This window comes from Neomonachus schauinslandi, chromosome 15 (assembly GCF_002201575.2).
Source record: "Neomonachus schauinslandi chromosome 15, ASM220157v2, whole genome shotgun sequence".
NCBI classification, from domain to species: Eukaryota; Metazoa; Chordata; class Mammalia; order Carnivora; family Phocidae; genus Neomonachus; species Neomonachus schauinslandi.
The window spans coordinates 58,310,496-58,323,355 of record NC_058417.1 but is presented as its reverse complement, the minus strand read 5'-3'; the positions used below and the strand labels follow the sequence as shown (position 1 = coordinate 58,323,355).

Genomic DNA, 12,860 nt, shown 5'->3' with positions numbered 1-12,860 from the left:
TGGCCCCTGGGCAGCATGCACGAGCCCCATCCGTGTCCCCTCCTCACGAGGCTGTCTCGTCCTGTGACATGACCAGGTGGGGAGAAGGTCTCACGGCCGTCCAGTGGCCGTCCAGCGGTGTGTGCCTGGGGCGCCCAGTTCTGGGGCTTGAGGTGAGGAGGGGCGGCCCTGGGCTCCCCAGAGGTCCTGGGCCCGCTTCCTCCCCCCGAGCCACTGCTGTCCTGCAGCTCACCCTCTCTGCCAGCTATTCGAAGATCCAGGCTGGCCTTTGGATGCTTTCTTGTCAAGTCCAGAGAAGGGCGAGTGGCTGGCCCCCGGTGGGGGGCGCTCCTTCAGGGGCGGTGGGCACCAGCTCAGACCCCTCCCTGGGCCGCAGCTGCAGCCAGCAGGAGCTGGTGGCTCACAGCCCTCAGCTGGGCTCCCAGGGGCGTGGCCGGGACCACACAGGAGTAGACGGGTCTTTCTGTCGAGGCTCTGACCTCCCTCCGCCCACCAGAAAAGGTATTTTGTCTGAAGCTATTATTAGGAGTTGCCAGGGGGAAGCGGCTGTAAATTACTAAACTATGTATTTTTGCAAGTAAGGTATTCAGCAGATGGGAAGACAGGGTGGTGTCCAGAGAGCGGGGCAGGCAGGGAAGCCAGGAAACCTGTGGAGATGGGCAGAGGTGATGCTCCCACCAGAGGTGGGCCTGACTTCCCAGCCCAGGCAGGACTGGCCACCACCCAGCAGGAGCACCCCAAAGCCCCCTGTGGATAGGATGGGGGGACACCCCTAGTTTCTGGCACAGTCCCTTCCCTGGATGGCTGTGGGTTATAGGGGCATCTGCGGGGGAGCTCTGGGACCACCCCACCTGGACCCCCTCCCCAAGGCCCACGGCATTCTTGGCCTCTGACAACCTGCTTCTGACCCACCACCCTTTTGGGAGATAAGCCCAAACAAATCCTTGAAATTCCTGTCGGATCTGTGCTGAGCAGATCCTCCCTGGCCAAACAGACCTACAGCCTGCCCTGTGGGGTGTGTGCTCCAGCAGGGGGCAGGCCAGGGAGCACTGGCCTTGACCTTTCAGAATTCCTCTACTTCCTTCCCTCTCCTTTAAAGTGTGTTTTCTTTTCTTTCTCTGACTTCTCAGGAAGTGTTCTTAGACCATTGATGGTCGGCCTTGCCCTTCCAAGTCCATGCAGCAAACACTGAATTTTCCTCCAAGCAATGTGAGGCCTTGGTATATTGTAGTTCTGTTATTCAAAATATTTTCTTTTTAAAGATTTTATTTATTTATTCATGAGAGACAGAGAGAGAGAGAGAGAGAAGCAGAGGGAGAAGCAGGCTCCCCGCAGAGCAGGGAGCCCGATGCGGGACTCGATCCCAGGACCCTGGGATCATGACCTGAGCCGAAGGCAGACGCTTAACTGTCTGAGCCACCCAGGCCCCTTCAAAATATTTTCTAATTTCCATGGTGGTTTCTGTGAACTGTGGGTGGTTTCGCATGCATTGCTTTTCTTATCTTTTTGGTTTATGGTTTCTAGCTTGGTTTACCTATGGTCAGAAAATATGTTCTATGTTATTTCAACTCTCTGATTCGATTGAGATTTGCTTTATGGCCAGAATGTGGTCAATTTTGGTAAACTCTCTATCTGTTGACTTAAAGAGAATGCAGTTGTTGGAAGCAGAGTTGATCTTTATCATTTGAGTTGAGTTAATTCATTGTGTTTCTAGTCTCCTGTATCCTTACTGATTTTTTTCCTCCTTGCTCTGTCGGTTCCCAAGAAGAATGCTAAAATCTGCCACTGCGATTGTGCATCGTCTCTTTCTCATTCTAGTTGGCTCATTTTTGCTTTACGAATTCTGAGGCTATGTTAGTGGGTGCGTACATATTTGGAACTGTGTGTTTTCCTAGTGAACTGACCCTTCATCTTTATGAAATGGCCTTTTTTGTCTAGCAGGACCTCTTGCCTTATGGTCTCTTTCGTCGGATAGTAGTAGCTGTACCAGCTTTCTCACCATAGTGTTTGTGTGGTATATCTCTGCGATTATTTTTACTTTCAGGCTTTCCATGGCATTCCAGTTAAGCATAACTTGAAAACAGCCACAGATAAAATGCAAATAAATGGGCATGGCCGAATCTGGCCTGCACTGAGCTATATTTGGCCCCTGGTCCAGAGGGATTTCTTCTGCTCTGAGGGGCAGTGAGGGGAGGAATTGGGCTAGCTGAGGCCAGACTCCAGTCTCTGTGAGGACTGACTTGGTTCTTCTGTCCTCACTCCTCACTTCTAACCCCTTAGAGCCCCAAGCCAAGCCCCTCCTCCTCCTCCCTGGCAGATGCCAAACACCCAGGAGGCCGCTGGGTGCCCTCCTCAGCTCTCAGCCTCTTGGCCACAGTTACCAACACCTGATGGGAAACCTGTGACAACCTCAGGCTCATCTCTCAAAGCCTTTCTTCCCTGGGATCTCAGACCCCATGTCCTTGATGCTCTTTTTGCTCATAATAAACATTATAAATAAATGAATATTATAGTATATTAGGGGATGGTGAGTACCATGAGAAAAGATACCAGGGCAAGGAGATGCAGAACGCGTGGCCAGGGCAAGTGTGATATGCAATAGGGTGGGTTAGGATTGATTTCTTTGGGATGTGGCATGTGAGGAAATTTGAGGGAGACAAGGGAGTTAGTCACGCAGATATAAATCTAAGGAAGAGCATGCCAGGCAGGAACGGCCGTGCAAAAGGAGCAGAGAGGGAGCAATGTGGCTGAAGTCGGAGCCTGGTGGGGAACAAGACATGTGGGTGTTCCAGGGACTTGGCTTGACAGGGGAGCCTCTAGAGGGTTCTGAGTGGAGTGACGGATTGGACTTTTTTTTTTTTTTTTTTTTTTTAGTAAGCTCTATGCCCACCATGGGGCTTGAACCCACAACCTTGAGATCAAGAGTCACATGCTCCACTGACTGAACCATCCGGGCGCCCCAGATCTGACTTCTATTTTTAAAGGACCTCTCCACTGCTGTGTTGAGAACCAACTGTCAGAGGGTAGAGGCAGGGAGGCCAATCCAGGAGCTATGGTGGTCACCCAGGCAAGAGGGGGTGGTGGCCAGGATGGTGGCAGGGAGGGGGGCCCTGGGTGATTTCTGAGGGCAGGGCCACTGAGATTCCCACAAAGGCAGGCGAGGAGAGGAGGGGAGGGTGATATGTGAGATGGGCCTCACTCCTGCCATGGCCCCACAAGGGTGCTCGTGAGGGGCAGCGCCTTCACTTCTGCGTGGTCCAGCCCCCTTGGCCCCTCTTTCCTAGAGGCTGTAGAGTCCCCCGGAGCAGCTGGAAGAGGAAACCCACTCCCACCACGAGTGACACTCGCCCCCCACTTGTGGACATGGGGGGCTCTGAAGGGGGCCCAGGGCTCTCCCCGGGACCAGTCCCCAGGATGGAGGGGGAGTGCGGTCAAGAGTGCATGTGGCCGCAAGGCTCCTAGCCAGATCAGCCCCAGGAGTGACGCGGCGCTAACAGATAGGAAGGTGCGGGTGGCCGGACTTCACGGAGGGAGAATCGGAGCTCAGCCTCGCGCTCTAAGTTTGAGATGCCTTTTTCACATGAAACGGGGTGTCAGGAAGCCCAGACGGGCACAGGAGTCGGGAGCACAGGAGAGAGGTGGGATGGGGGCCCTGGCCCACACATGGTACTTAAACCACGGGACGGGAGCCCACCAGGAGGGCAAGCGCGGGGGGGAGCAGAGGCACCAGCTCAGGGAGGGAGAAGTGGGGCATCAAGAGGAGGAAGAAGGCAAGCAGGCAGGCAGAGGACTGACCCAGAGGGCACGGCCCAGGGCACATGCCAGGGCCCCCTTGGCTGTACCCCAGGGTCGCAGGTATCCCCGCTCTGTGTTCACGTGGCTGCTGTGTGAGCCCAGGGCAGCCTAGCAGAGCCCGGCTGGGGAAGGAGGTCCTGCGGGGGTCTAGGCACAGAGAGCACTGTGCTGGGAGGGGCGAGAGCCGGCGGGGGGGGACCCCCTCTGCAGGTGCCCCCCATGACATGGGGACAAGGGGGAGGCAGAGGGGGCAGGGGCTGGATGCATCCACCCGCCTAGCCTCCCATTTGCCCCTGTGCACCCCCACACACCGGCCCCACCCCCACCCCCGCTCACACACTGCCCCCAAGAAACACTCGGGCTACATTGTTCATTTAATGATGCCATTCTTCCATTTTCCTGGCATGTGCTGTGTCCACCCCCATGGCCTCCTTGGTCAGCCACACAGATGTCCACGATGCCGCGTGGGGTACCCTCCCCCGGCCCGGGGCTGGGTGTACACTACTTCTTCTTTGGCACTTTCTCCTTTTTGATCAATTCAGAAAATTCTAGAATAGGAGACAGATTTCTAGACCCCAGGGTAGCCATGGAGGGCCTCAGGCCTGGTTCCTTTCTTCAAACCTCCCTCCCCACCTCAGACCACTCTCTCTGTCCAGGGAGCCTCGGACCTCTGCTCCCATCCAGCCGAGCCTCCCCACGGCCATCTCCACCCACCTCTCCCCACTCAGAAACCCGCAGCGGCTCCCTGCCAGCTGCCCGCTCAGCACCCCCAACACTTGCTTTCCCATCTCTGGGGGGGGACGGTTACCCAGCAAAGATGGCTGTGAACTGCATGCCTGGGGTCAGGGAGCCTACTCAGTGCTGTGCCCACATGGGCACTTAACGGTGCTGTGGGGTCCCGGAGGGGTGGGCCGGGAAGACCCGAGAGGGACCTCTGGCCCCGTTGTCTGTGCTGACCCACCTTCGAAGTCAATCCTCCCGTCCCCATCCGTGTCGGCCGCCTGGATCATGGCCTCTGCCTCCTCGTCTGTCAGCGGGGCGGTGGGCCCGCTGCTGGGAATGGTGGATAGGATGTACCTGGGGCCAGGGGTGGGCTCTGGTCAGAGCCGAGGGGTGTCTGGCTGGTGCCCAATGGTTTGCAAGGTGCTCACTCCCCATTTTACAGGTAGGGAAACTGAGGCCCTGCTGGAGAGGGGTCTCTGGGCCTGGCCCCAGTGCTGTGGACCTGGACTGTTTCCGGCCGGCCCCACCTCCCGAGAGGCCAGCTGGGGCCCACTGGGCGGGGGGAGGGGCACCAGGTCTTCTACTGGGGTGGGCGTGGTTGTTGTGGACTGGGCCCTAGGCCCCGGGCTCAGGACCCCGATCCCCAGCCACTGGCCATTACTTGATCTCATTCCACTCGATGAAACCACTCTTGTCCTTGTCCAGGGTCTGGAAGGCCTGGCGGATGGCGCTGTCCAGCTGCCCCGAGGCCTGGAACTTCTGCATGTACTCCAGGAACTTGAGGTAGTTGAAGGAGCCTGGGACAGCCAGGCGCAGGTCACGGGGGCCCGAGGGAGGCTTCTGCCCTGGGGTGGGGACTGCCGTGGCCTGCTCTTCCCCTCCCCCACCCCATGTGTCCCATGCCGCTCAGCCCAGGGAAGGCGGAGCCCGCAGATGGGCTCCGGTGTCCACTGCTTCCTTGGCCATGGCTGGGCCGGGCCCGGGGCAGGGAGGCCATGCTGGGGATGAGGGGTGTGCTATATACCGTGATGCCTCATGTCTGTGGGCAGCATCTCTATGTCCTTGTCCGACAGGGATGTGCCCATAGCCAAGGCCATCTTCTTCATCTGAGAGGAGAAGTCCTCGTCCATCCTGGCCCTGCGGTGGACAGGAGCCAGCTCGGTGGGTGCACACAGGCAGAGTGGGGGCACTCTGCAACAGACACAGTCCCCGCAAGGCACCAACTCCTGCCTCCCGAGCAGGGTCCCCAGGGTGCAGAGGCCCTTGGGGTGCCTGGCCTTGCAGAGACTCCTGTGTCCAGGGCCCTGGGGGAAGATGCGCCCGAGACCCCACCTCTTGCCAGCTGGCCACCTTGAGTACCACTTCCATCTCACAGAAGAGGCTGAGGCCCCCAGACAGCAAGTGATGAGCTTGGGGTCCTTCACTCTGCTCAGAAGAGGTGGTGGCCGCCCTCTGACCCTTCAACGCCGCCAGGGAACTTCCCTCTGTCCTTCCAGACCCATCTCATAGCCACCTCCTCTGGGAAGCCTTCTTGGTTACCTGAAGCCCCACCTCCTTCCACCCTGACTCCGGGCCCACAGCCTGGGCCTTGCTCTCCCAGACCCCAGACCAGCAGGCCTTGGGCCCCCCGGCTGGCCGTTCACCACCTGCAGCGAGTTGGCTCTGCACTGAGCAATGCCCGGATGCTCTGAGCAGGGAGGACGACTGCCGCCTTTCCAGGCATCTGCCCACAGGCCCCATGGACGTGTGTGTGTCACTGTCCCCAGTTCACGGAGAGTCCGAGGCAGGCCGGGAGTCCAGCCAGGAGGGTGGGGGTCTGGTCACAGGCTGAGGGGTCAGCAGGTGGGGACCAGGCTGTCCTGTGGCCCTCGAGGCGGTGCCTTGTGACCTGCTGGGCTCTCGGGTTGCTGTCCCCAGGGGGAGTTGGGTTCTGGGGCTTGTGGCAAAACAGCTATTTCAGAGGCTCCTTGGCCCTCTCAAAAGTTCATGGGGTGGCAGAACGTTCTGGAACATACTCCCATGTCCAGGAAGGGCAGCCCTGTGGCCCGTGCGTCCTGAGTGGAGCTGGGCAGTGGCCGGGGGAGTATCCTTTCCTCCCAAGAGAGAAGCCACGGGTCAAAGTTTGCAGCTCAAGCCTGGCAGCCTGGGGGTTGCAGGGAGTGCTGGATAGAGCCCCAGGACCGTGACCTCCTTCCTGACCCTGGCCGTGCCCCACAGCTATTCTGTGAGATGGGGAGGCCCCTGCCCATCCTGCCCCTTCTCAGGGTCTTGTGAGGAGTCAGGAGGGAAGGGAGATACTGGGGAAAGGGCTTTGGGGCCTGAGGTGGGCCTGGAGCTGGGTCCCCTGTGCATCATGCCCAAAAGCCGGCTCCTGGGGGGCTGGCCTGGGAGGCAGGGTGGGGCTGGTGAGCGGCGAGCCAGGGCAGACCTGGGCCACAGAGGCCCACAGGACGGGCCCCACCAGCCCACATCCTGAGCTGAGCCCCTGTTCCTCTCTCCCATGCCAGAATCTCAGAACTCCATTCTGGAAAGAGGGGTTGTCCCGCCTGCCCCCTGGGGCCCTGCCAGAGCCCGCGTCCCACGCTTTATGAAGGAGGGGCTGGGCCAAATTCCAGGCCAGGTCTGGCAGAGCCTGGGGTCGACATCCTGTCTGCAGAGCGCACTGGGCGCCCTGGGCTGTGTCTGTTCCCCACCCAGTCCTACCCCACTGCTCTAGGGGGGGTACCCCCCACAGGAAGGCAGGGGAGCCTGAGATCAGAGCTGGTGTGGGGGCAGGGCCTGGGGCCTCGGGCTGCTGGTGGTTTATTTATAGCCCTGACCCAGGGCCTGGGATGGCGTCTCGCTCACCCCCAGAGGGAAGCCGACATGTCTCACCAGAGCTGGGGGGTGGGGACTGCGGGCACCACACGATGCCAGCCCTCTGGTGCCCTGCGCGCCCCTGCCCAGCCTCCTGGGCTGCTCCCACTTCGTCCTTCTCCTCGGACGGGATCCCTCCCTCCCTCCCGCCTCACTGCCTTCCACAGCCAAAGCAGGACTGAGCTCTAAAACCTGGCTAAGACCCCCCAGAACCCCACCTGTCCCGGGCATTGCTGTGCCCTGAATGCCCTCCCAAGGCTGGCAGGGACGTCGCCCCACCCCAGACCACTGTGGACCGCCTGCGTAGCCCTCCTAGGGGCTGTGTTCTGCTTCTAGCATCTGCCGGTGAGTCCCCAAGTTCAGATGCTGATATGAGAAAAAATGCTGCATGGGCTGGGGGGCCGGGGGGGGGGGAGGTGACAGAGGCAGGGGCCCCAGCAGATGGGGACTGGGTCCGAGGGGGTTCAGAGCTGACTTCGTGTGCCCGCCGGAGTCAGTGGGTCTGTTGGCCTTGGACCCCCTGCCCGGGCAGGCTCCCTGGCCCCCCAGTCAGCACCTGGGGCCCTGAGGTCAGTGAGCAGGTCTCAGCCTCCCCACCCTGCTCCCCAAATCCTAGCACTCTCTCAGAGGCCCACATAAGCACATGCATGCTCACGTGCCCATCCCTGCAGACCCAGGTGCACGCGGCTGCCTCTAAGACTGGGGCTCCCTTGGGGCTGCCCCTCCCCTTCCGCCTCCTTTTCCTGCCTCCCCTGGACCTCCCTGGGGTCTCCTCAGCCCCTTGGGCCTCCGCTTGTCCTATGGATGAGAATGAGACCACAAGCTTTGGCCACACAGTGTGGGCAGCTCTGGCTGGGCCCAGAGTCCATACCACCCCTCCCTGGGCAAGGCTCACCTCGGCCTGGCTTCGCTCGAGGGCTGTGGGGAGGCAGGTCAGGCTGGGGGTGCTGATAGTCTGTGGGGGCTCCAGCTTTTATACCTGCAGCCACTGGGCCTATTTACAGCTTGGGCTGCACCTGTCCTCCCACCCCCTGCCCCTCCCGGGCACTCCAGCCTGGCACTGGCCTGCCTCCCCCAGGGGCTCACCGGCACTTGGCACATCCACGCCGGGCCGGGCAGACTGACCGTCAGCAGCGCCCGGCCTCCCCAAGCCCAGGGTGGGGGTGGGGAGAGTGGCTAGCAACGGGGAGCAAGAGGAGTTTCTGTCTGTTGCATTAGGGCCCACCCTGCCCACTGGCCTTACAGGGTGAGGTGGTGGGCCAGGAGAGGGCTGGCTGGGCCAGCCAGGGTCACCCAGGGCGTGCGGGCTGGCCAGCATGTCTGAGAAGCCACCAGAAGCCCCTGGACAGGGACCGCATCCAGTGAGTGGCCGGGTCGGGCAGCTGTCCTTTGTCCCTGGGTCGCTGTAGGGGGTCAGGGCTGGCCATAAAGGTGAGGGGAGGAGAGGCCGGTCTGTCAGGCCATGCTGCCTCCTGCAGTCTCGGGGAGCAGGGCTGTGTGACCCCGGGCAGGGCTGGCCTCTCTGGCTGAGGAGGCCCCTCGAAGGACAGTCGCCAGGTTGAGAACGGGGACACCAGAGACCGATGTACCCTGAGAGCCCCTCCCAGCTCTGGCCTGCCTGGAGACCCCTCACGTCCACTGGTTTTCACAAACGGTGCCATGCCCCAATACCAGGGCGGACCCTGGGGTGCAGCCTCTCCCCAGCCCTGCCCACCACTTTCTCTGTGCGGGTTTCCCTGGTCATTCTGCACAGCGTGGACACGGCGCTGAGATCTGCCTTCTTGGTGTGAGAGTCGCTCACGCATCACCGGGAAATTCATATAACATTTTGTGCGCTACCTTGTGTCACAGCTTCATATGAGGCCGGAGAGCTGAGGACCTTCCAGAAACTTCCAATGGCCATCTGCTGCTGGACCCCAAACAGATTCCAGCATTTTGCTCATAGAGATGCTATTTCAATGTGCATCTCTGTCCAGGGGAGTGTCTCCTGCTCCTTGGCTGTGTTCACAAGAGTGGGATGATAGGGACCAACGGTGGAGGGTTCCACATTCTTCCCCCGACGCTTTCCAACACACCCATGCGCTCGGTGCTCCAGTGTGGGATGCACGCCTGCGCGTCCGCACGTACACCGAGGTCCCCAGCAGGCACACTGACTGCCACCCGACATACGTGTCCCTACAGTGGAAGGCCACTCTGCACAAAAGGAATGAACCGCACGCCATGATGCGGATGGATCTCGACACCTTACATCCAGGGAAAGAAGCCAGTCACAGAGGGCTACATAGCGCCTGGTTCCATTTGTATAAAATCCCCAGAATTTGCAAATCCATACAGACAGAAAGCGGGTCGGTGGTTGCCAAGGGCTGGAGGGGAAGGGAGGGAGGAATTCATGTTTAACAGCTTTGGGGTTTGGGAGTGGGGAGAATGTTCTAGAACTGAATAGAGGTGATGGTTGCACATACTGAGTGTGCTAAATGCCACTGAATTGTTCACGTTAAAATGGTTTGTTTTATGTTATATGAATTTCACCTCAATTAAAAAAATGTGGAATGGGAAACGTTCCTTCGAATAAAGCATAAATCAAACAGAAAACATAAATAAGCAGCACTGGAGGGTCTCACAGTGGGACTGGCCCAGCGTTGAGCCCCGCTCCGCCTGGCCCTCTGGGGGAGGCATCTTCTGGAAGGCCTGGTCTGAGTCCACCTCTGCCTGGGCCGCACATGAGGGGTGGGGAGCCTGGTGTGAGTTTCCAGGCCCCTGGAACCGGCACCTGCCCTGAACTGACAAATGGCCGGCTCCTGGCAGCCCCTCTGGTTTCATTTCTGTTCGGAGTTGGGCCACACCTCTGTGCCTGCGGCCCCGGCCCCTGCTCTGGGCTGAGCTGGCCTGGAGGGTAACGGGAACCACCTCGCAGCTCTGGGGACACTGTCATCCCAGCTGGCCTGCTCTCTGCCCATCCCTCTGCCCTCCAGCCCTGCCTTGAGCCCAAGGAGTATGAGACCAATTAGCCCTTCCTCTTCAGTGAGCCATGTTGACGGAAGGACAAGGCTCCTTCGAACCTCCGTTGCCTCCCAGGTCCCGGCGTGACCCCCTGGGGCTGCCGGGGGTGCCTGGCTGGTTCTGAGCACTGGCACCCTTGGTGGCTGCCCTCTGCGGGCTCTTTGGCAAATGCCAGGACCCCTCTCCTCGTCACCCTGCCAAGCACGGCTGTGGCGGGCAGGCCTGTGGAGGAGAGTTCTGGGGGCGGGAGACAGGCCCATCCCCTTCTCAGCGGCACCCACCCCCCACAGGTGGGGGCGGGCCGGTGGGGACAAGAGGAGCCCCTGACCCCCACCCCTACCCCCAGGCAGCAGGTCTGGGGTGTGGGTGCGCTGACCCTCCGGGGGTGAAGTCCCAGCAAGCAGAGTGTCCCTGGGGCGCTGCCGAAGTCTGAGCAGGCCAGAGAGCAGGCCAGCTGGGATGACAGTGTCCCTGTGGGCTGAATCCAGGCGAGCTCGTGTGTCTTCTTCTTATAGGAGGCGCTCCACAGACGCCGACCCTGTGCCCTTGGCCCTGCCCCTGTGTCCTTCACCTCTGTAGTGGGATGCATGGTGCCCCCCAGGAGGTATGTCCGTGTCCTAGTCCTGGTACCTATCGATGGGATCTTGTTTGGAAATAGGGTCTTTGTCGATGTGCCCACGTTAGGATGGGGCCGTACAGTTGGGATGGGGCCATACTAGATAGGGCTGGGCCCTCAGTCCGCTGGCTGGGTCCTTATGAGAACAGGAGAGACCCAGCGAATGGAGTGACATGGCCGCGGGCCGCGGGCCACCTGGGCCACCTGGGCCACCAGGAGCTGGGAGAGGCAGGAGGCGCTTCCCCTAGCCTTCCAGCGCACGGGCCTGCCAACAGCTCAGGGCCAGACTCCAGAGCTGTGAGAGCCCATTTCTGCTGTTTTAAGGCCCCGGGTCGTGGTCATTTGTCAGGGTGGCTCCCGGACACTCACCAAGGCCCCTGCCCAGAACCCCTTGTGCTCTCTGCTTCCTCCTGCCCCCTCTCCCACCTCAGGCCCGTCCCTTCATGTGACCCTCTCCCCAAGCCTCAGGTGAGGACCCAGGCCGAATGCACAGCAGGCTCTCTCTCTTTATTAGGGGCCTAATCAAGGGGCGGAGGTCCCTGGTGGGGGCACGAAGGAGGCTGCCACCCTCAGGCTGGCCAGGCTCCTGGGCTCCCCAGTGCCTGGCATGCGCCGACCAGGGTGCACGTCGGGGGCGTGGATTGAAGGGGCGCTAGGCAAACAGGCAAACAGTCCCGGGCCTGCCCTCGCCTCAGGCCCCCGGGCGGCTCTGCTCCAGCTGTCGCGTGAATCAGGATGGCGCTGTTGCTCATCACGGCTCTCCTCAGCGATTCTGACTCTTTAACACATCACATTAAAGTATTAGTTACCTGATTACTAAGTTGGACAGCTTTACCGAGATATAATTCACACACCATAAAGGTCACTGCTTAGAACGCATGATTCAGGGTTTTGTAAGGACATCCACAGGGTTGTACAACCATCACCTCTAATTGCAAAACACTTTCAGCACCCCCAGAAAGAGGCCCTGCGCCCCCTCGGCAGGTGCTGCCCATCCCCCCCACCATGTCCCTACGGTTGGGGGCAGTGTGGTCCCTCACAAGGGTCTGGTTTCTCTCGCTGAGCACGCCCCCAGGTCAGTGCTTTGGTGACACTCCACTGCATTTCCTGTGCCCGCTCACCTGCCGATGGACACAACTCCCGAGCTTCTGGGGCCCCCTTGGGGCCTCACTCATGTCACCCCCCGCCCCCGGCCCCACGCCACTCCTGCATGTGAGAGACCTCGCCCTTCCTGCATCTCCTCTGGCCCCAAACTCCCTTCTGTACACACCCTTCCCAGCCAGGCCCGCCCCCTTGGATCCTTCCAGGGAATGGCGCCCTCCCCCCACCGCCCCAGGCATGGGCCAGGCAGGACTTGCGCTGGACACGGTCTGCCCTGGATGCCTCTGTGACCGTGGGCCCCGAGGCATCTTGCCTATGACCTCGGTCTCCGTGGGCCTAGAGCTCAGTGTCCTGCGCTAGCATAAGCCAGTCTGGCCGTTATGGGTGGAAGCACCTTGTGACAGGCCAGCCCCTTGGGCAGTGGTCACTCAGGTATGTGGCACCTCTGCCCCCCTTATTAGGCCCAGCCCCTGTTCTGGCCGTGGAGGTCAGGGGAAGGAGTGGGGCATGTTTTCAGGAACTTTTGGCCATCCCAGGACTGGCAGAAGCCGCACCTGCGGCAACCCTGGGGTGGGCTGGCCACCGGTCACCCCCAGATTGGCAGGTCCACCCCTGCCTGCCCTCACCCCTGCCTGCCCTATACACTGGGACTGGTCTCTCTCACTGTCCCTGCCGCGGCCACTGGACAAGCAAGGCCCTGTAACTCAGGGCCCACATTGTTGCGTTTTCCTGCTGGTATGTGGGTCTTTTGCCGGACCTGTGTTTTCTC

At 60.5% G+C, this 12,860-nt stretch overlaps 1 protein-coding gene across 1 annotated transcript; it reads right to left on the bottom strand.

The window, feature by feature from the left end:
• Window positions 1-4,296: 4,296 nt before the first annotated feature.
• PVALEF (parvalbumin like EF-hand containing) lies at window positions 4,297-5,648 on the bottom strand. The gene is made up of 4 exons (XM_044921840.1): window positions 5,543-5,648; window positions 5,180-5,315; window positions 4,757-4,872; window positions 4,297-4,343 (listed from the first exon to the last, which is right to left on the bottom strand). The coding sequence occupies exons 1-4, from the start codon at window positions 5,646-5,648 to the stop codon at window positions 4,297-4,299; spliced, it is 405 nt and encodes a 134-aa protein (XP_044777775.1).
• Between the last annotated feature and the right edge of the window lie 7,212 nt (window positions 5,649-12,860).

Coding starts and splice junctions, on each gene's coding strand:
- PVALEF (XM_044921840.1), bottom strand. CDS start 5,648: ATGGACGAGGACTTCTCCTCTCAGATGAAGAAGATGGCCTTGGCTATG. Junction 4,873..5,179: donor ATCGAGTGGAATGAGATCAA/GTAATGGCCAGT, acceptor CCCTGGCCCCAG/GTACATCCTATCCACCATTC. Junction 4,344..4,756: donor CGGGAGGATTGACTTCGAAG/GTGGGTCAGCAC, acceptor CTCCTATTCTAG/AATTTTCTGAATTGATCAAA.